General features: G+C 34.0%; 1 protein-coding gene across 1 annotated transcript; it reads right to left on the bottom strand.

Annotated features, from left to right (window-relative positions):
- Positions 1–828: 828 nt before the first annotated feature.
- On the bottom strand, positions 829–19,599 carry LOC124360686 (lysosomal acid phosphatase-like). The gene is made up of 7 exons (XM_046814513.1): positions 19,446–19,599; positions 15,877–15,975; positions 12,923–13,162; positions 10,848–11,027; positions 10,275–10,401; positions 9,908–10,122; positions 829–1,159 (listed from the first exon to the last, which is right to left on the bottom strand). The coding sequence occupies exons 1-7, from the start codon at positions 19,548–19,550 to the stop codon at positions 962–964; spliced, it is 1,164 nt and encodes a 387-aa protein (XP_046670469.1). The 5' UTR covers positions 19,551–19,599; the 3' UTR covers positions 829–961.
- Between the last annotated feature and the right edge of the window lie 1,987 nt (positions 19,600–21,586).

Below are 21,586 nucleotides of genomic sequence, written 5' to 3'. Positions count from 1 at the left end.
AACATTTTCAAAGGTTTATGCCATGGTAAATCATGGGGAGTCAACTGCTATTTTTGGACTATAAATAACAGAGTAGTTTGGATTACTTTGTAACGTTGTTCTTATGGGAGTAAATTGAATATGGCCGACAGCCTCTGCAGACCCTCAAAATCCAGTTTAATCTTTGTTCCGTCCCGGTACCGTAAGTCCCTGTCCCCGAGAAATTCCCTGTTTCTGGTCATAACATATAGAGTATGTATTGGGGTACTGACCATATCTTTTTTTATCAGAAGGGTTAGCCAAAAGATCACAAATTTCAACCGATACGAAATGTCTTAACTGGTGGATTAACACATTACATCTTATTCCACAATAGTGTCTGACCAACGGATATTCCAGAAATTCTCAAAAGTTTTCCACAAGAAATTTGAGTGTGAACCACAAATATCTTTACGAATCCCGAGTAAATGCAGCTGTTGGAAAGATCTGAACCCTCAGAGAGTAAATCTCTAATTGTTTAACTATCTAAAGATATAGTTGAAACACCTTAACTTATTTTAAAGGATTCCAGTCCATAACTTCAAAAAAACATTTATCTCCCAACTGTGCACAGGCTCCTAAGCAATTAAAATTGTTAATAGCGTTAATTCTGGAAACGTCTGACGGATACAAGATAGAGTATGGGCGTATAATTAAACAACCATTTAAGTAAGTGTAGCGTCCATGAGATTCTCCTTGAAGAACTTTCAAAATATAGGTTACCAAAACAGCGTTTAATTTCTTTTTATTTTCTCCAGTTACTTTTAATTTCTTGCCAACATTAAAAACAAGGTTTTACAAAAATTATCCTACATTTAATTGCGTTTTATTTTGGACATAATATGTAACATTTTTAATATAAAACCTTACAAATTTCTAGGCACTAAACTATATTACATAGTGAATTTATAAATGTATCTTTTTAAAATCGCATGTGATGTTATTATTGTCTGACTGGATGTACCACAAACGGTATATCGCTTGGTGAGTTCAGATCTTCACATTCCCTGGCCCAGTTAGTCGGTATGTACTTGGCAGTATTTGTCAAAAACACGTTGAAGTCACAAGGGTGAGTGCAGGACGGCAAGTCCATCAGAGCTGGCTGGGCCGGTTCCTCGTGGCTGTTGACCACTTTCAGCACCTAGTCACATAGTACGATACAATAGGTTATACTAAGCTTATTAATTTTGTTCACAATTCTCTAAACCAGATATTACTCACACAGTAACAAATACTAAACGTACAATACATGGTATAACATAGATTAGCAGTTGTAGCATTGTTACAAGACTAAGGTCGATGCCGATACTCGTAGTACATGTCTGAGTTTTTATGCGTTGATTTATGTCAAACTATGGAAGGAACACTAAATTTAACTACGTAAATAAAATTTCTGAAAGAAATTATTAAGTAATCCAAGGCTTTTATGGTATTATTAGTGTATGTTATTTATACTATTTCGTGGACACGTATAATTATTATAGTGCTGCATTGTTTTATATTCTACAACAAATAAATAAATAAAAATGCCTTTATTTTTAAAAATTTCTCGGTACATAACTGTTTTTCAGAATAACTTTGGTCAGATTCATGGTATATCCGTGTATTTCCTAAATAATAATAACATATATAACAACAGACAAACTATAAAAAAAAATTATAAAAACAGTTACAACGTGGTTTAAACATTTTCAGGAAAGTAAAATATAGAAACAGATATAGAAAGTATATAAATTTTATATATATATATATATATATATATATATATATATATATATATATATATATATATATACATAAGTTCTAACACCTACAAACTAATTAAAGTAATCGCTATGTATTATATACGTTCCTTATAGTGACATCTTAGTTGCTGCTGTTGTATTTTTTTCTTTCTTTTTGAACGTACATTTTTGGTTTAAGTCTTTAAGGTGTCAGGAAGGTACGAGGACTATCCAGAAAGTAACAGACGTTTTGAAATTAAAAATTAACCACCTGAAATAAGGACATTTTATTGTATACATTTAAAAGCTATACACTCTTAGGCTATTTGTCAACATAATCTCCGTTCAAATTGAGACATTTATCGTAACGTGACAAAAGTTTTTCGATTCCAGCTTTGTAGAAATCTGCCGCCTGAGATCTTAACCACTGATTAACACCAGCTTGAAGTTCAGCGTTACTATAGAAGCGCTGCGTTGCGAGCCACGTCGTCATCGCTGGAAAGAGGTGATAGTCGCATGGTGTCAGGTTTGGGCTTTAGGAGGCCGATCGAGCACTTCCCAATTAAAATGATCTAAGACTTGTCGAGTACGATTGGCTGTATGGGGACGTACATTGTCGTGGAAAAACAAAAATCTCGAGCTCAATTTTCTTCTACGCTTGTTTTGTATCGCTCGTCGTAGCTTCTGCAATGTTTCAGAGTACCTCTCTGAGTTGATTGTTGATCCCAATTCAAGGAAATCAACCAAAATCAGACCCTTAGCATCTCAAAAAACAGTTGCCATAATCGTTCTCGCTGATGTCGTTTGGAGACATTTTCTTGGTTTTTTGGAGAATGTGTGTGCCCCCATTGATATGCTTCACCCACATTTCATCACTAGTAACGTACGGTCTAGAAGTTCGTTACCACGTTTGTCGTATTCTCCAAAGAAAGTTAACGATGCAGCAAGACTTTGTTTGTTGTGATCCTCCGTAATGATTTTTGGAACCCGCCTTGCACAAAAAATGTGGTATCCAAGCTTCTCTACAACAATTTCATGAAGTAAAGTTCGTAAAAATTGTTAAAAATGTTCCGAGAGTTCAGTCATTGTGAAATGGCGGTCTTCACGAACTTTGTCATTAATTTTCAACATTAAAATCTTCAGTCACTAGGCTAGGCCGACCGCTAACATTATCGTCATAAACATTGGTGCGGACATTTTTAAAGTTAATACATCACTGCTTTCACTCATTATTCCATTTCCATAAACTTCACACAGTTGGCGATAGATTTCACTTGACTTATGGTTTTTGCCAACAAAAACCTTATCACTGAACACACTTTACGAGTGGTGGAATTTTCAATTGCAGCACGTATCGTAATTAATCACAGTGGGAAAAGTGAAACCTATACAGACCGCGCGCGACTACAGCTCGATGAGTACTGAACGAACGCCAGAGTACACCAAGATGGCGGCTGTAGCCCCGCCCACTGCCGCACTATTTAAAAACGTCTGTTACTTTCTGGATAGTCCTTGTACATGGTTGGGCCAAAGTAACTAAAGCTTCTCCTTCCGACCTCATGTCACTCTTGAGGAAAGTGGTTTTCGGTATTAGTGGGTGCTACTTTGAGCGACCTCTTCCCAATATGACAGTCTGTGTCCAAGATACCGAAGCTCTCCAAGACATAGGACTTTGTGTCATGCAGTTTGTCCGGAACCTGCATATGTCTTCCATTTGAACCAAACCCGCTTTCTCTTTAAAAAGGGATACCGGTACATGTTCCTTAAAATTCAGACAAAAAAATTAAACTAACGGGCCGAGTTTTGCACTTTTTAAGTCTATAACGATTCCCCTGAGATACTATTTCCGTATTCAACAGTATGTAACAGTAGTAAAACACTAACAATACAGGTGACTTTATGATCTACAGCTCTACAGACTCTGGAAGCATATTCTAAATCTATATAGATCCCTCAGTCTACCTAAAGCACTTTGTGTACCATATGTTACATGGCCACTAAAAGAGATGCCTGAATCCATTATGGTTCCAGTAACATAATAGGTTATGTTACAGGAGAAATACGGGAATGTAAAATAATAACGAAACTGATAATGGCAATAATAAAACAATATGGAAACCCATTGCCAACATGATTGACGTTATAACCACATTATTAAAATATTGATCTTTTGACTGTTGAAGTTTTTAACTTACTTGGAAAGTTAATCTTTCCAGTTGATTTGTAAATAAATGATGAAGATCGAATATGTCTATTCACAATATTGTGATAAAATATAAAATCCAGTAATCTCATAGTCGTAAAAATTCTGGATATAATTTACTACAATTTAGATTTAAAACTGTCCTTTACAGAGCTTTCAAATCATTCAAGTGAAACACTTTTAAAATATGTCTTATTTGTTAAAAATAGTTTTGAATGTAAGACTGGAAAAACAAAATATTAACTTTTCCAATTTTAGTTGTTTTCTAATACTGTAAATTAAGTTTATACTGTTATAGAATTTGTTATAGCCTTTATATAAGTTTTTATTAACAAAACGTCCATAACATTACTAATAAAGAAATAAAAGGTACATGACATATAATCATAGAGTAATAATAAAACGTAAAAGAGTTCAAAAACATATATTATATTAACAAAAATTTCCAAATTCATCTTGCTTATCCATGGCCTGACATGAAAACTAGCAATGTAGCAGAAAACGTATGTGACTTTTGAAATATTTATAATGTTCTCCTATATACACATTGGCAGAGACAATAGTATTACTAATAAAAAACCTTAAAGACTTCCTTAACTTTAGAGATGCAGAAGATGAACTACACTGTTCAAACTGTTCAATTTAATAATTATAAGTGAATGGGAGCATGTTATACATTATTTATCACAACATTTTTAGGTCCTTAGTCCACAATGACACTACACACTATACCTCATGAATGAATTCATTCGTGAAAAGCATCAAACTAACCAGGTTCCTGGATCTGAAAAGGTTTTCTTAAAAAGGAAAATAAATTTGAGTAAGTTGATCTGTTGATTGGTGAGGTCGATCTAATAGATTTATAATTATCTCAATTGTGTCTCATTATCGAAGATATCAGACTGTTAACCAATGACATCGTGGTGGTTGCCAAGCTAATGGTAGCATGACCATAAGAAGGAATATGTAAATATACAAAACTAGTGACATAACATATCTATTGGTTCCAAAGATTATTTTAGTTATTAACTTATACCAGTGGCGTAGCGAAGGGGGGGGGGTCCAGGGGGTCCGGACCCCCCCCCCCCCCGAAATTTTAAGACATATTAAAAAATAAAGCATGAAGCAGGAGAAAAAAGGAGAGTTATCATTTACTCTTGTCTACAAACATTAAATTGATTGATTTAATTGATTAAAGTGACCGTTGTTAAAAATATAATTGTCCTTTCGTTTAAATCAAACGATACTTTTGGGCTCGGCCTTTCGGATAGTGTAGTGTAATCACGGTATCGCTATAGAGCGCGGTCACGTGACGTCACAAAGTAACCTAAATTGTAACACGGCGAACATTCGACCTCCAGCGCTCGTTGTGTCAACAATTCCTGGAACAACATGAGTGACATCTTCAAGAAGATGGGACAGCGTTCCTTTGGAAGCGCCGGGCAGAAAGCTAAGAGGCCTAGCTCTCCACCTGCCAGCTCGGCGCCTAAGAAGGTCGCTGCTCCAGCAAAGGGCTTTTTAAAGGCCACAACGTCACCTCTGCTACTGCGACATCTGACCAACCTACGGCTTCGGTTTCTACGCCCAGGATATCCTTGCTGTTCCTGGACAGTGTTCCGGACTGGCCTACCCACGCCAAGAAGTTGGAGGAGTTGGCGCGGGACGGCCTGACGACAACATTCCGCCGTGCTCACTATCGCTTGAATGTGACCACCGTGGAGGACTTCAGGGCAGTTCAGCGGTACCTATGTTCCAAGAAGCTGCCCTTCTACACTCACAACCTTGGGCGTGAAAGATCGCTTAAGGTTGTGACCAGCGGACTGCCCGACACCGATGATGTGGAGCTCTTCGTTGTTTTAACTGACGAGGGCTTCGCCGTCAACGAGGTTGCACGACTTCGGACAGCCAGGGGACCTACCAGGAGCTGGGTGATCACGCTGACCAGGGACAGTGAGCGAGAGAACCCTGACACCAAGCGGGCTAGCCAAATCTACAACGTGACAAGCCTGCTCCATGTCAGGGTCTCAGTCACTGTCTACAAGAAGCCGGTCGGCCCGCCGCAGTGCTACCGGTGCCAAGGTTTTGGCCACGGCTCCGGCAACTGCGGGAGGCCGAGAAAATGCGTCCGCTGCGGGGAAAACCATCTGAAGATGAACTGCCCCAAAGTCTCGACGGAGAAGGGTCACTGCTGCAACTGTGGCGGCGATCACAACGCCAACTATCGTGGGTGTCCAGCCTACAAGGAGGCCAGAGCGGCAGCTGTCCAGTTAGGCCGCAAGTACCGGCCAACCAAACCAGCGGTGAGGCGACTAACGGCCCAGCCGCCCAAGCGACTAGCGCGGGACGAGTCACCAGCGGACTCCGTATCGGAGAGTGAAGCTGAGGACGACATGCCTCAGAAGAAGAAGCGCCGGAGGAAACCCCGGAACCCTGCCAACCGACTTCCTCGCCCGCCGGCATCTGTGGCTGACCTTCCGGTCACACAGAGGCCCAGGGCGACTCCCAGGCAGAAAATAGAGTGGCCACCTACAACAGCCACTCCGCCGCAACAAATGGAGGCGCCAGCAGCTGATGTAGCAGCAGAAGCAGCCGCCCAGCGCAGCCTACAAGCCGTTTTGGCCGAAATAGCTGCACAGCTGACCGCCCTCACCCGACTCTTCAATGAAGCAGTAGCCCTCAGTGACACACCGACCAGCTGCTAGACTGCTGCAGGAGCAAATTGTTCCAGTTGACAGGCAAGTCATTGAGCTCAACTGCTCAGATACTGCCCACAGACCATGAGGAGCGCCCAGAGGCCATCCTAGCGACCCGACTTGGACTTGGACAGTTTAAATTAGCGACCACTTCGTTAAAATTCGTCTTGGGGACGTAAAATGGCTGCTTAGAATTAAGTCACGACGTTGATTTTAGTGTCATTAAACTGTAGACGTGTATATAATTATCGAAAAAAATATAAAAAATTACTTTCGGTCGGAAAATACACTAGAAAAGCTCTACTGATAAAAAGTTCCAACTACTTTGGATTTCACTGACTGAGGTATTATTTCATTTTCCTTAGTATATTCCGATCGGAAGTGATTATTTTTGTTTTTTTTCTCTATAATTATATATTTATTAGTCGGCGTTGAATTAATACCTAAAGTCAATGTCCTAACAAAATTATAAGTACCACTTTTACCTCAACCACTCAACCAGTGAAATCCAAAATCGTCAAAACTTGAATCTGTTCAAAGCTTTTCTTCGGTATTTACCGACTGGAAGTGATTTTTTGTCGATACTTACATAGATTACAATAAGACCAAATAGACGGGCTATGCCTATCTTGCCAACATTGGGGCAGGTGAAGCCAGGTCCGCCATGTTGTCGTGGGATAGAAACTCAAAACTACGCTCCGATTAGTGTAAACATTCAGTTCTCCCGTTTCAATCAACTCGTGATCTACCCTACTTAGAATAAAGAAAATACTTTGAAACTTTGTATGAGTGAAGCCAATAAGCAATGGATGCCTGTGGTATCATTCAAATGTTCAAAAAAATTATTTTTGCAATTTAAATAATTAAATAAAGTCGAGAATTATGTTTACATTTTAAAACTTGACATAAAAAAGTTAGTCGGCTGCTACTTTTGCCGTTTTTTGGTCAGGCAAGTTTAAACACGGTGGAAAATGTTGTTGAATAGTTGAAGTTTTCGGAACATATTTTCTTTTTTAATTAGCTCTTATAGTTTGGCCAGAAAGTTATTGTTTGTGAGACGTTAGTTAACGAGTGCCGCGACCGCTTGGAGCTCAACGCTCCGTGCCGGGTCATCTGTTTCCTCGTATCGTACATTATAGCATATTATAAAAAGTGAGTAGAACACCCTTTATTTGTACTTGTTTACAGTAATTACTTCAAATAAAATCACATAAGTTATGTAATTAAGGAAGGAATTCAATCTGAGTCAATACTCTAAACAAGTACAACTAAGAGTTTATTTGCTATTTATTTTTTGCATATATACTATAATATGAGCAAAGTTTGTATATGTGGGTAAATTATTAGATGAGGGAAACATGACTTTAAACCTTATAATCCTTCAGCTCAAAATATCCCAAAATAAAAAATATCTAAAGTTTATGTTTACATATTGTAACAAAGTGTATAAAGGTTTAATAAAATATTTTGTTAAGTCTGTAAACATTTATTATACAATTAGTAAGGCAATAAGTAAGATTTATAGATGAATTATAATAAAGTATGGAAAATTACTTAAATGTACAATAAAATATAGTTTCAACTTTTCAACTCAGTTAATTAATTGTAACTAATCTGTAATACTCAGTTGAGAAGAGGAGGAAGTTTTAAGTCATATATTATAAATGTTAGTTTATTGACCTTCGTTTATTGACGCTTTATCAAAAAGTCCGAATTCTGAAAAATTGATCCTGAAGGAACAATCTTCTGGTTGAAAGTTTAATTTTTCCTTTTTATTGAAGCATCCAAAAGCAACAAATTACATAGGCATTGTGTGTTTGTGAAGACAACATCATCCACAACATAAACAAGTTAAACAAGAGTAAACTACAAGATGTTTAGCAACACGCCGGAAGCACACGCGTCAGTAAGCGGAGTGTATAGCAGGTCACTACAGTAAGCTCGACAAGAGCGAAGTGATGAGCGGGGGTGCAAGGCGACGCTCCTCAGTAGGGTGACTCACGCCCGCGCCGCCATATTGTTGAGTATTAGCCGCTCCGCAGTGGCTTCACCTGCGAGCACCCGATTTCCTATCTATTGGTCTTATTGTAATCTATGGATACTTATATAGGTAGTCGAGTGCAGTTTAATGGTAACAAAAAAATCGTCGTCCTCACTCAATCAAAAATACCACGTTTACCTCAATAACTGAAGCCCGAAGTAGTTGAAGTTCTAATCATTAGAGTTTTTCAGGTGTATTTTATTTCCGACCGAAAGTGATTTTTTTTATATTTTTTCCGATAATTATATACTCGTCTACAGTGTAATGATACAAAAAAATCGTCATTATAACTCATTCATAAATACCTCAGTCAGTGAAATCCAAAGTAGTCGAACTTCTAATCAGTAGAGTTTTTCCGTTGCATTTTCCGACCGTTAGTTTGATCTGTACCAGAGCAACGCTCGAAAATTGCCCTCCTTTTCCAAAGGGTTTTCGGCCGTCAGTGGCCCAATGTCCCCGAAGGGGTATTTCACTTTTTCCACTGAATATAGTTGTGTCAATTATACGCTTGAGTGAAGCTCTGTTTTGTTCTTTTTCTTTCTTATCCAGTGAATCCAACATCACTTTGATGCCTTATACTCGGCCAGAATCGAACTTCGTAAAGTTTCTGTAGCTATACAAGAAAATTTGTGGTACTAGAGTTGCTGTGAGAGTTGAATTTGCCTATTTCATCTTTCCACTTTCTATAAGGCGTAGTTACTAAAGCCCATATTTTTTGTATTTACCTTTTACCAGTGAATTCATTGGCAAATAACACACAAAACGTCCCCCGGATCCCCCGGTTTCGGATCCCTCCCGAACGAAATTTCTGGCTACGCTACTGACTTATACAGGAATTAATGTTAATGAGAATGTGAATTAAATCCTCTTTAAAATTTGTCAGGTACAGGCTTATCCTACTTTGCTTAGAAAAGTTTGTCAGTTTTTAATTATAAATCAATTAATTTTAGTGCTTCTCATTCCAAAATTTTAGAGGAAGTGAAATTAAGAAAGTAAAGTTTGTGGTGTAATTTTTCAATCCAGATTTTGACAATAGGTTGTTCAAGTTATAGTGGAGATTTAATTAGGCCTTTTATTTATATAGTTAAGATTGCAAAGTTAAACACTAGTTTATGATTACAACGCCTCACATTGTCTTGTAACCATTAATAAATAGCCTTTAGGTAATAAAATGTCATAATGTATGTAAACTTATTATAATTGTGTTCTTTGATCATGCTAAGGATACCTTAACTTCCCAGCCACTAGACATTGCTGGGTTGAGATGCAATTCAAAGATGAGGGCTGTACCCGAGCTGAGTATTTGGGCCTCTTGATAGCCAAGGGCGGTGAGTAGAGCCAGTAACGTCACGTCGTGTCCCACATGCACATACATGGTCACGTCTGGGCTCGTGTTGTTCTTCTTCATGTTCATCATTGTCATTATGTATTCAATGAAAAGTCCTAGCATAGAAAAACAAAAAGATATAGTTTTATGGCACAAAATCTTACGGCCGAGTTCACTTGGACTATGATATTTGGTTAGGTTAGGTATAAATTTTATATGAAGACTTAGTTATAAAGACTATATCATACAGAATGATCTATTTTCTTACCATTAACAAGTCTGACCATTTTCAAATTCCGGATTGTAGCAATACGGTAAATTCTGCTAATAATTGGCAACAGTTTTTCAGGGAAAATTTCCTTGGTCCAATGAGGAAGTGGCAAATCATTTTCAAGCTAAACATAACAAATGCTTTGCAAGTAGATGTAAATATTAATGAAATTGTGATGCTAATATTGAGTTTAGCTCCATTCCACCTTCTGCTTAGTGCAGCATCTGTAGCACTGGTACAGATTGACTCCTGGAATCTCAATTGATTTACTTTTATGGATCTCTTCAGACATATGTGGACTCAGTTCCAGTCAATCTGTGGAAGGTGGAATGGAGTGGAAGGAGAAATGGAGCTAAGCTCAGTATTCACATTAAATCAACCCTTACCAATTTAACACTATATATATATAATATTATATTGTATTTTATTATTACGGCCATGTATGATAAAATTTTGACAATTAATTAGTAGTTTTAAATAGATGTTTAATCTAAATATTAACAGTGGAAAAGAGTAGAGTCTGGTTAAACCCATTATATCATGCAGAGACTGAATATTATTTTAGCTTACTTGAGAGCTGAGAACTTCCCACACCATGTACATTTGAGAACATGTTGTCACATTTGCTCCAGTATTGAGTGTCATTAAATCAAATATATCTTTATACTCCGGATCTCTTTCATTGAACAATTTAACAGTCTCGTTCTGCTCTTTGTAGTAACGAGGACACATAGATGGGTTTAGAGCTAGCTGTAAAATACATGTCAGAAATGATTATTTTGAGAGTGCAATTTAAAAACTCGGTCGTGATAATATAGAACTTTTAATACTTTGCTGTTTACAGCAACAAAACTGGTAAGTAACAATTAAAAAAAGTTCTGTTTGAATTAATTAAACCTAAAAAAATACGATTTTGGTCATAAATATGTAATGCCACCACAACAGAAGGAAAGTATTCTTGTTACACTATGAAATCTGCTGCTCAAACCCAAGTAAAGTACTTTGGCACTCCTTCTTACACTAGATTTCTACGAAATGAAACTTTTTATGACTATCAAAGTATTTTTAATTTACAGCACATTAAGATTATTTATTTAAAAATTAAACAACCCATATTTCAATATTTCACTAATCACTCGAATAATTTCTTGTTGGCTGTCTGTCGTCTGTCCACACAATATCATGGAAATGAACAATGTTAGGCTTGAAATTGTGCGTGAAGCTTCATTTCTGTAAGAGGAACACTGAGTTTGATAATGGTGCACGTCACTCCATAGGATTTGGCTGAGAATTAGCGAATATTTTTACATTCCTCTTATGAGTAACCATGATGGCAATGGAAAAATACCAGAATAAATAAATCTGTAAAGAAACTCAATAAACTCATAAGAGATTTTAACATGTATCATATTAATAAATTTAGTCTAACTATCCCTACACATATAATGTCATTTTATGGTGACTTGCTATGCAGACTTTTATTATTTAAACACTGGTATGAAACCCAATTTAATGAACAAATATGTGAAAAGTTTTTTCTAACTTAAAAGTTTTTTATTTTTGTTTTTGTTCTCTTAGGACAAGAAGCTTGTAAATTGCACTTAGTCCTGTAAGAACCTTTGCGCTGCTTCCGGAGTGATAGGATATTCAGGATGGGTAAGGTTAGGGAGTAGGGGCCGCCTCCTATCGAGATCCATGAGGAAGAATTAGGGCACTACATCTCAAAGTCATCCCGGAAGAAGGGGAGGCCAGCTCTGAACCAGCCTCTCCAGTCAAAGTAGGCAGGGGGTGGCACACCCTTGTTGAGGTTAACAAGAACCTCTGAGGTAAGGGAACAAACCCCACCAACTCCAACACTCATCTTCCACAGTAGAATAGACCTATCGAATTGCCCATGAACCCCAGAATCTCGACATTTGCAGTTAGTGATGTGCCGCTACTGGACATCCCATAAAGTTGCCCAGATTGAAGTGGCACATCGGTTTTTGCTGTGCCCAGTGGCGGGTTCAACTGGTAGGTATAAACCAGCCAGAAGTGATCCCTGCTGGGGAAGGAAACTTAAAAGAAAAAAAAAAACTATAAATTGAATTTTAATTATTGCGTTACTCTACAGGTCAGAGTGACTCACCTGGTACAATTGATGTAATAGACCTCTGAATATTGAAGTTTCCAAGGGTGTCTATTTCCATGTGACTTCAAGATACTTAAAACTCTCAATCCTCCATTTATTACTATGGGTATCTTAGTTCTATTAGTTAACCATTGAGACTATGATATTCCAAATTTCCAAGTTACTTACACCTCTGGTTTTCTTTAATTCAGTTCTCTTAGTATTCTTATTTTAATTCTCGTCAAATACTGGGTGGATCATATAGAAGTAAAGGTTTGGCCTAAAGAAGCTAAACAGGAAAGAGAACTAGGCTTAAGAAAATTCGATCTTCCAATCATACTAGATAATTGGGGTGTCTTATGGTTCACAAAGGTGGAATAATTAACAAATTACACTTAACGATGTCATCAATTGGTACTCCTCTTTTTCTTATTTTTATAGCCTTGAGGGTTAACACCAAATTTTTAAATTTACTACTTATTTCCAGATCTTCAAATATATTAGTTTTTATTGTACCCTAGTGTTTTTTACTTACCAAACTTTTATCAAGAAAATTTGGATAAACTGGTACAGGTTGCCAGTAGATTGTGTCGTGCCACATCTGGTGCCGACGGGGAGGCCACAAGCCTGCAGCCAGTGTAGCAGCACTCAACATGGTTCGCTCCACCATGGTTGCTTCTATTTGGAACTTCTCCTTCAAGTATATCTCACTCAGGAACCCATTGTACAGTTTTCGAAGCAATTGACCTAATCGGAACATCTGCATCTTTCCAACCTAATTAAAGAACAAGAGAGATTTACACGTTCATTAATAAAAAATGGTCCTCTACTATGTTCTTGTCAATCCATTGTAGTGATTATTTCTAAAACAAAGAAGATAATGCTTCCTAATTTAATAGTCTAATAAAGCGCCTTATAATATATATACTCTTATACTCAAGGGTAGGTCTGGTGGGCTGTTGCAACCCAAACCATCTGAGTAAAATAATTAAATCCTCTGAAAAGGACAAAATTTATCTATAATAAATTTAGTATTATGTTATATTATACATTCCTCAAATTTTTTGTGTTAAGGACTCAAATAAATAAATATTGATTTACAAGTGATCAATTTGCATTACTTCCACCCACAACCAAACGTGTTATATTATTGTAGTCTACTTGAAAACTATTCAAGGGCAATTATAATATAGACTGTAAATGGAATTATTTGATTGGAAACACCCTTATTATTATAATTTAAATGTCTACAAATATGATGGAAATCTGTAGAAATAAAATTATAAATCAATGTAAACCTTTTACATGCTGGTCAGTTAATTAAACAGTCCTTATTTTTAGTATAGTAACTTTCGCTCGTGTAGGAATTTCCAGACAGAAATACATTCATATAAAATTAGGATATATGCTAGTTAGTTCACTTTATCCATCGCAATAGAGATTCAAACACTTTATAAAGTAGATGGAGAGGACAGCATATAAGGTAGGTGAAGCTTTTGATTTACATTTGATTTACATTTCCATGCTCCTAAAAAGTCTAAAAAAATCCCCCTCCCCTCACCAAGAAATGTGAGTTATTGTGTTTGGGTTCCCAAAATAAAAATCCCAAATGTTTACAACAATGAATAGAAATAGAATAATTTATTTATTTGTATTTTCTTTGAGAAAACAAAATGGTGTCATACAAATTCATACAGTTTACAAAAATGTTAAGCTCTATTCTAGCTTTTCCAGCTGGAAATCATGTTTTTAGATTATTCTTGTTTTAAAGGAATGCAAGTCATAGTTTTACTAGATACTCTTACATTTTTTCAGTACCGCGAGTATTTATTGTGCAGTTACGTAGTTTGTTGTTTTTACCATTTCTACTTCATTTATATGAGGAGCACTTACACACTAGATCATGGATGCCACCATGTTGAATTGTCATCTATATAATGATCTGTCATCTGCATTTGTATGATGATCTTATACTTATACAACATACAGTAAGCTGCTTCCATCATATTGGAATGGTCTATAGAGACTTTGTAGAAAACATATCAGTGCTGTCAACAAAATATCTAATTTTTCCAATAGGATGATACAAATTAAATATCAAAGTATTATATATTACAGTTATTGGCCATCCTAAGGTTTCTAAGCATTTTAGTGATAGAAATTAAGTAACGATAAAAATAATAAGTAATAACAATACTCAGTAATTATTTATTTTATTTTTAATAAGTACATAAGTAGATATATAGTACTAAGTATATGAATTTACTAGTATATGAACTCACTTGTTTCATTTTACAGAACTTATAATTTTGTTCCCACAAAATAAAAAGAATTAAAGATTAATTTTTTTACATAACAATTTCTGTAACATCTCCTATTTATCACAGAAAATATTGTGTCCTTGTGTAAATAGAGAAATAAAGTGTTTCACTTGAACAATATTCTCAACTTAAACACAATATTACTACAGAAAACACTATTTGAAATGTTTTGTTCCACTTATTCTTATGAACTAAGTTTATTTATAATATTTAGCATGAAGACAATCTGTTATACAGTGTGTCCATAAAGTCATGTTATACTTTTAATTATCTATAACTACTTTATTATTGATCGCAGGTCCGTGAAATACGTTTAGAAAGATTTTTTTCATTGGCTTAGTTAACACCTGTTGTCATCCAGTAATGTCTGGTTAACGTTTTTTGTAACATCAGCGCGATTTACTAAATGAAACGTTTTATGTGCTCTATCCCAAAAGTGTGTTATTAGTACATTTTTCCATACTGAAAACACCATTAACATATTTATCTATTTTTATGTGATAAAACACTATGCTTATCAAATGAAAATTTGATTTTTTTAACACAATGGAGCACTTTTGTACTATGGCAAAATTGTTTGTCATTTTTTGAATGAGAAATTGCCTTGAAGTTAGTTAGATCTAGGTGGGTAGAAGGCTTGCCCATCACATTCACTTGACATTATCCCATTAGATTTCAATTTATTGGGCTGTGGTTAATAAATTGAAATCTAACCACATCTGATTGAAATCTGTGGTTAAAGTTAAGCTTAAACAGAAACTTATTCGAAATATTAAAACTTAAAGCAACTATGCTATCCCATTAGATTTCAATTTATAGGGCTGTGTTTAAAGTTAAGTTTAAGCAGAAACATATTCGAAAAATTAAAACTTAAAGCAACTAATCTGAGTGCGATTGACACAGTACCTACAAATTCGTGATCAAGGTTTGGAAGGAGATCAAAATTCGTTAGGGCTTCTTCAGGTCTATTCATGGTCAAGTTGATATAAACATACTTAAAACTGATTAAAGTTATCTTTTTAATCATATGTTTATCTTATTTTACTGTATATATTTCTGTATATAAAGTAATTTTAAAGCGTGACATGACTTGTAGATACACTGTACTTTGAAGAAAACACAAATTAAGCAATTATTTTACAAAGAGAGGAATTAATATTTCCCTTACCTTTGTAACTTGGCCAGCTCCATCAGGCCAATTTTTCATGCTCAGATTTGGATCATTGGGAAAACTGTACATGGGGGCTTTTGTTCCATGTTTGGCAACCTTTAGATGGCAGAGATATCAAACAAATATGCATAATTTAGTAAACTTAATAGGCACAGCAAACTTTCTTTGCTTTTTTAATTTTCTTTCACAATAATTGCTAGATTGTTTTTTTTTTTTATTAAATCAGACAAAAAAGGTTTGGTGTTTGTACTAAATATCTCTCAAATTCAGTAGTTTTATTTCAAAACATCTAAAATATTAATTGAATGCCTATAACATATATATTTTTCTATTTTTGAAGAATAATTACTTTTTTACAATCTAATATTTTTAAAATTTTTCAAAATCTCAATCAAATCTTTAAATCAAAGGGGTTTTAAACATCTCGTATTTTAGCAGTAAAATTATATCACAATGTTATTATTATATGTTATTATTTTCCCTGCTACTGTATATTGTACTCCAATCAAGGGATTAACTATAAAAAATGCTTTAGTTTTATGAGAGATTGTATGCATAGTAATGAATTCAACCCTGGAACTGGCAGTCACATTTTCCTTACATGGTAGGCCATTTTTGAGTGTTTATACCCGTACTTTAAAGATTTAGTAAAATATACATTTTTACTATAAACCTATATGTGTAATACATAATATTTGTAGCAAAATGTGGAGATAATTGTAAAGTAAGAACGTAGCGCATAAACAATAATAAAGATTACATTAAAAAATTTATTTTTTTAGTGGTAGGGCTGCACCTAGTAAAGTGTGATAATATAATAAATATTAGATTCTCAGATAGCCATTTTATTTTTTATTTTATCTAGTTTCAGAAAATATATAATCTAGGTTCTCTTGAAGAAACATTAAATACATTGTAAAAACCACAAATAGTACACAAAAGGTTAAATGTACGACCTTTTTTGTACTAAAAAATTTTTTTTTTAATTTTGTATTTTCAAAAATTTACAAAAAATATAATTCTGAGTCTATATGTTTCAAAAATAGACCAAACTGTATAGAATGATATGCACTACAAAACAATAAATAAATTAATAATCAATTTCTAAACTTTTTTATTTTTGAAAAGTGGTGGAACGTACCTACATTTGTTACTATGGGCAGTGGTGTAACCAGAAATCTCCTCTCTGGGGTGTCTGGAACACTGGAGAGTCGGGGTTATGGAAAATCCCCCAGTAGGGGGTTCCAGGGCCTCCCCCAAAAAATGTTTGAAATATTAGGTCCTAAAGTCGTTATTTTATAGTACTTCTGAACTAATAAAGGGAGAGCAAAGATCAGATCAGAGTGTATAAAGTTTATAGTACCGCGACGCTACCACCAATCATCTTATACAGGAAAAATCAGCTTATACAGGAATAATTACAATCTTCTACAAAGAATACAATTGATATGAAGTGTATTTAACTAAAACAAAATTTAATCATAACATTAACAAAATAGTTAAGTTTAAATCACATATCAAACACTAAGCTAAATCTTGATTTCTGCTCTCAAATAAAAAAGTATAGATATCCGAGTTTGAAAGTTGACCACAAACTAACTAAAAGAACAAGGGGAAATTATATTTAGGGGAATTATATTACAGTTTAGCTTGTATATTTCTGCGTTTCGACATATAAAACTGTTATTTAATAATTTTTATATCGGTAAAAGTGAAAAATACCGGTTTTTGGCGCTTTTCATCCAAACTGCAACTTTGATAGTTCATAACTCGGAAACTTGTGATCCGAGTAAGACCAAATATTTATACAGGTAGATACAAGAGTATTGTAATTGTTTTAAATAAATTTATAAATTACCATTTTATTCTTGACCGCGTGGTAACAAAATTCGGCATTGGTCACGTTGTAGAGCTCTTAGTTATTATCTCATTTTGACAATCACTATTGAATCGTTTTATTTTTTAACTTAGATTAAATTGAGTAAGTTTAGATAATTTACCGTAGCTGGAAACTGCTCAATTTAACGTGCCAATCGTCAGGGTAGTGTTGCCTCATAGACTTGAAGGATTAATACTCAGGGCTCGTAGTAACAGCGAATAACAACAAACTAACACAGTCTATAACTCAGAGCTTGGCAACTCACTCACTAGTCACTACTGTGACAACTGATCACCTCGGATCTACAGTAATAGGTACTTTGTACTGGTTACTCTTTCGTAAACCGAAAGTACCCGATGCAGTTACTTTTATAACACATATACTTTAAATGTTTCCCACTATTCCTGGTAACAAAATACTCAAACTCTTTTAGCAGTAACAGTAACAGGAACATGTACTTGTACCATTGTAATAGTACATACTCTGAAACGTATGATTCTAAATCATACGAGTACATTTTGTACTCGGTTACTAAAAGTACCAATTACAGGTAGGAGTCATAAGAAATAGAACTAACTTCACTTTCGTATTTGCTGCGTGATGGTGAAATTCAAATATTTAGCGTTTTGGAGTAAAGTTGAATTATTATAAGTGCAGTGCCATGTATTTCGTAAATTAAAATAGTCAAAAAGTTTTAAACTTATTTATTTGATTACAATTGAATTCAAAGTTTCAATATAAATTTAATTTTTAGTAAAAACAGACTAATATACAATCGATTATTTAGAAATAAAATGCTCTTGGAAGGACCCGTCCCCCCCACTTTGGTGCAATCACCTTGACTATGGGTAATATCATTTTCAATTAGCAAAAAAAACGTAATTTTTACACTAAATGTTTCCAAAATATCCTAAAACTTAGCCTAAAACAAAGCTATAACAAGCTATAAACCACAACCATGATATATCACTAATTTTCATAATGGATAGATGAAAGACGATCTTCATAGCAAGTTTTATGACATCAATTTGACATCGATGTTGCCAAACAGCAAAACAAATTTCACCATTGAAATAAGAAATTCTTTCTGTTTGAAATGGTATATAAATAGTGGTGGTAGTGTTAATTTATATACTGCATGAACTGTCAAAACACATGTCTATCAGATTGACAATGTCGATTGCCTCTCATAAATCGATTCATATCAATGTTATAATGTCGATTGCCAGTTCCAGGGTTAATTTAATCTTCTTTCCATTAATTGTAATCAAAGTTCAGTGTTTTATAAGGTTTTTAATTCCATTTATTATTCATAATATTATTAATATTACATCCAGTTCACCAATTTGAAGTAAATTGTTTTAAAAATATTTATTTTCTCACAACTATTCTAGTTTAGTTGGAATTTTTTGAAATAGATTGTCAATGAATGAACAAGAGAGCTTTAGAAAATGTATTGGATTACTTGCTGTTAAATAAGGCCACCTATATAACAATGATGTTGAATGTTAATATTTAATTCTAGAAGTAGAATGTTTTATGACATATCTTGTAAAATATGATTCATTTTTATTTTAAAACGAATTCAATTTTAATAGAAACATAAGAAGAAAATCATAATTATTCTCTCTAAAATCAAATTGATTTAATAGATAATTTTTAAATTGATTTAATAAGTTATGCTTACCACAATAACGAGTTTCAGTGATGATACTGCTCTTGGTCCATTCAGATCAGCAATGGAATAGCCAATGCACAACACACTCACTACCCACCTTCCTAGACCTGACATAATACTCAAGTGACTACAGTACCACCTATCTGTCCATTAGTCTATTAATAGTCTATACTGACAATAGCCACATTATGTAATAATAATGTACACAAGTATTATTTAATGCATAGGCCAATCACATTTACATTTGTGAATATTACTGACGTTTACAGGTTTATGTGTTCTATACAATTCTATATTATATCCTATGTTAAAAGTAATCTTCAAAATATTTTCACTAATTCTTACAAAAATTAGGTAATAAAATTTAAATTACTAAAAAAAACCCAATATTATTTTTTTTTTATTTATAGGATTGATTCAACAAAATGTAACTGAGTGTAAATAATAAAAATGTACAATATTATGACTAAAGAAGATAACAAAAACTTTATTAATATTGGTAAATTTACACACATAAAAGTTTTCAACTATTTAGGGGTTATGTGTGCCTCTCAATGTAAAAAATTAACGTTATAATAAGGATGTGAAATCTGATATTTGTATAACGTTCCTGTTTCCTTATAGTGTTGCTGTAATGTTTAAATGTGGAATCCCACAGCATTGTAAAGTTTAGAGAAATGGTAGGCAATCAAAATCTGTATAAGCAGCACCATATACAATTACAACTTCCTTGGTTTTTATTGGTCTACTAATTAATTAAACTTACTACTGAGATAGGTGTTGCTACCTAGTAATAAGGCTTCCCATTATAATCATTCATATCTCATATTTATCTTAAAATACATAGTGGTACTCATTGCTTCATGTTGATAATTGATGTCAAGTTTGTATCTGAAAGTAAGCATTACCGCATCAAAGTGACCTCACCAATCTTTCCCAAAATTGGCATGACGGGCAATGTAGTTTGTGAATACACAGATACATATTCTATTTTTTTGCATACTTACAAGGAAAATTGTACCTATTAACTATGGTCAGTATTATAACTTGACTTCCTAGAAATTCTTTCATATCCAAGTTTTGGAACCAACTAAGTACAACACCTTCCCAATTTAAAAGAACACCTATTATCTTAGTTTCCATGTTCATGTGACCATTATCATGACTATCATAAGGTTTACTTTTCACCAGAAATAGGATCATCTCGTTCTTAAACATCTAGTAGTATTGATCTTAAGAGCTGTTTTTAAAATTTTAACAAAATTATTTAGACTAATATTGAGTTTAGGATTTGGCTCTGAATTTTTTCACTGCAAGTTGAAACCATTTTTAAGATTATTATGAACAAACCTTTATTGTCTTACCATTTAAGCACAAAACACACGAGTTACTTAGATGAGGTTTTTGTGGTATAATCAATATTACCTTTTAAAGTGTATACCTTTTCATTTCTTCTTTTACAAGATTTAGAATTGATTAACGTCTTAAAATACCACAGTTTATTATATTAAACTAAAGTTAATACATACAATGCGCTTACTAAACTTTTGTTATTTCCTGATTGGCATTCATAATCTAATTTTGACATAGAGATCATGTTTAGATAAATAAGAGGTTTTTAAAGATGACTTTAGGGACTCTCAAGTCTCCGGAGAAGTTTTCATAACAAAAAAACACTTTCAGAATTTTGATGATCTTATGAAATTGAGAAACATAATGTTACAAATTGAAGATTACAGTATTATTAGAACTGTCTTTAGGTGCTCTGATTAGTTTATCTACATTGTTTTCATAATAACTCCTTTATTATGATATAAGGAATTTAAAAAAATCAAATTTTGAATTTGGACTATTAATGATAAAGACCTGACAGCCAGACTAATAATTTAGATACAAGTCAAAATTTACATCTAATTTATGAAGATCTCCACCATTTCTTACGTTTGATATTTTTAGAATTTGTATGCAAAAAGTTATTGTTTTCATCATTATAGAAATATTTTCTTAAACATTTTAATATATTAAAAGAATTTTATACAATTCTAAAAAAATTTAAGTATGTAAAGAAGTAAATGAAAGTATGACTAAGAAAATGCAAAAACCGATATTCATAGAAATATGCTTCACCTATATAACAGATTAATACTGAA

Source organism: Homalodisca vitripennis, chromosome 4, assembly GCF_021130785.1.
Source record: "Homalodisca vitripennis isolate AUS2020 chromosome 4, UT_GWSS_2.1, whole genome shotgun sequence".
NCBI classification, from domain to species: domain Eukaryota; kingdom Metazoa; phylum Arthropoda; class Insecta; order Hemiptera; family Cicadellidae; genus Homalodisca; species Homalodisca vitripennis.
The sequence above is the reverse complement of the archived record's forward strand: the minus strand, read 5'-3'. Positions and strand labels throughout refer to the sequence as shown.

Excerpts from the sequence above, each read along its gene's own strand:
- LOC124360686 (XM_046814513.1), bottom strand. The coding sequence starts at position 19,550 with ATGTCAGGTCTAGGAAGGTGGGTAGTGAGTGTGTTGTGCATTGGCTAT. Across the intron at positions 15,976-19,445 it reads CACTGAAACTCGTTATTGTG|GTTGCCAAACATGGAACAAA; the intron begins GTAAGCATAACT and ends TGCCATCTAAAG. Across the intron at positions 1,160-9,907 it reads CTAGTGGCTGGGAAGTTAAG|GTGCTGAAAGTGGTCAACAG; the intron begins GTATCCTTAGCA and ends CTATGTGACTAG.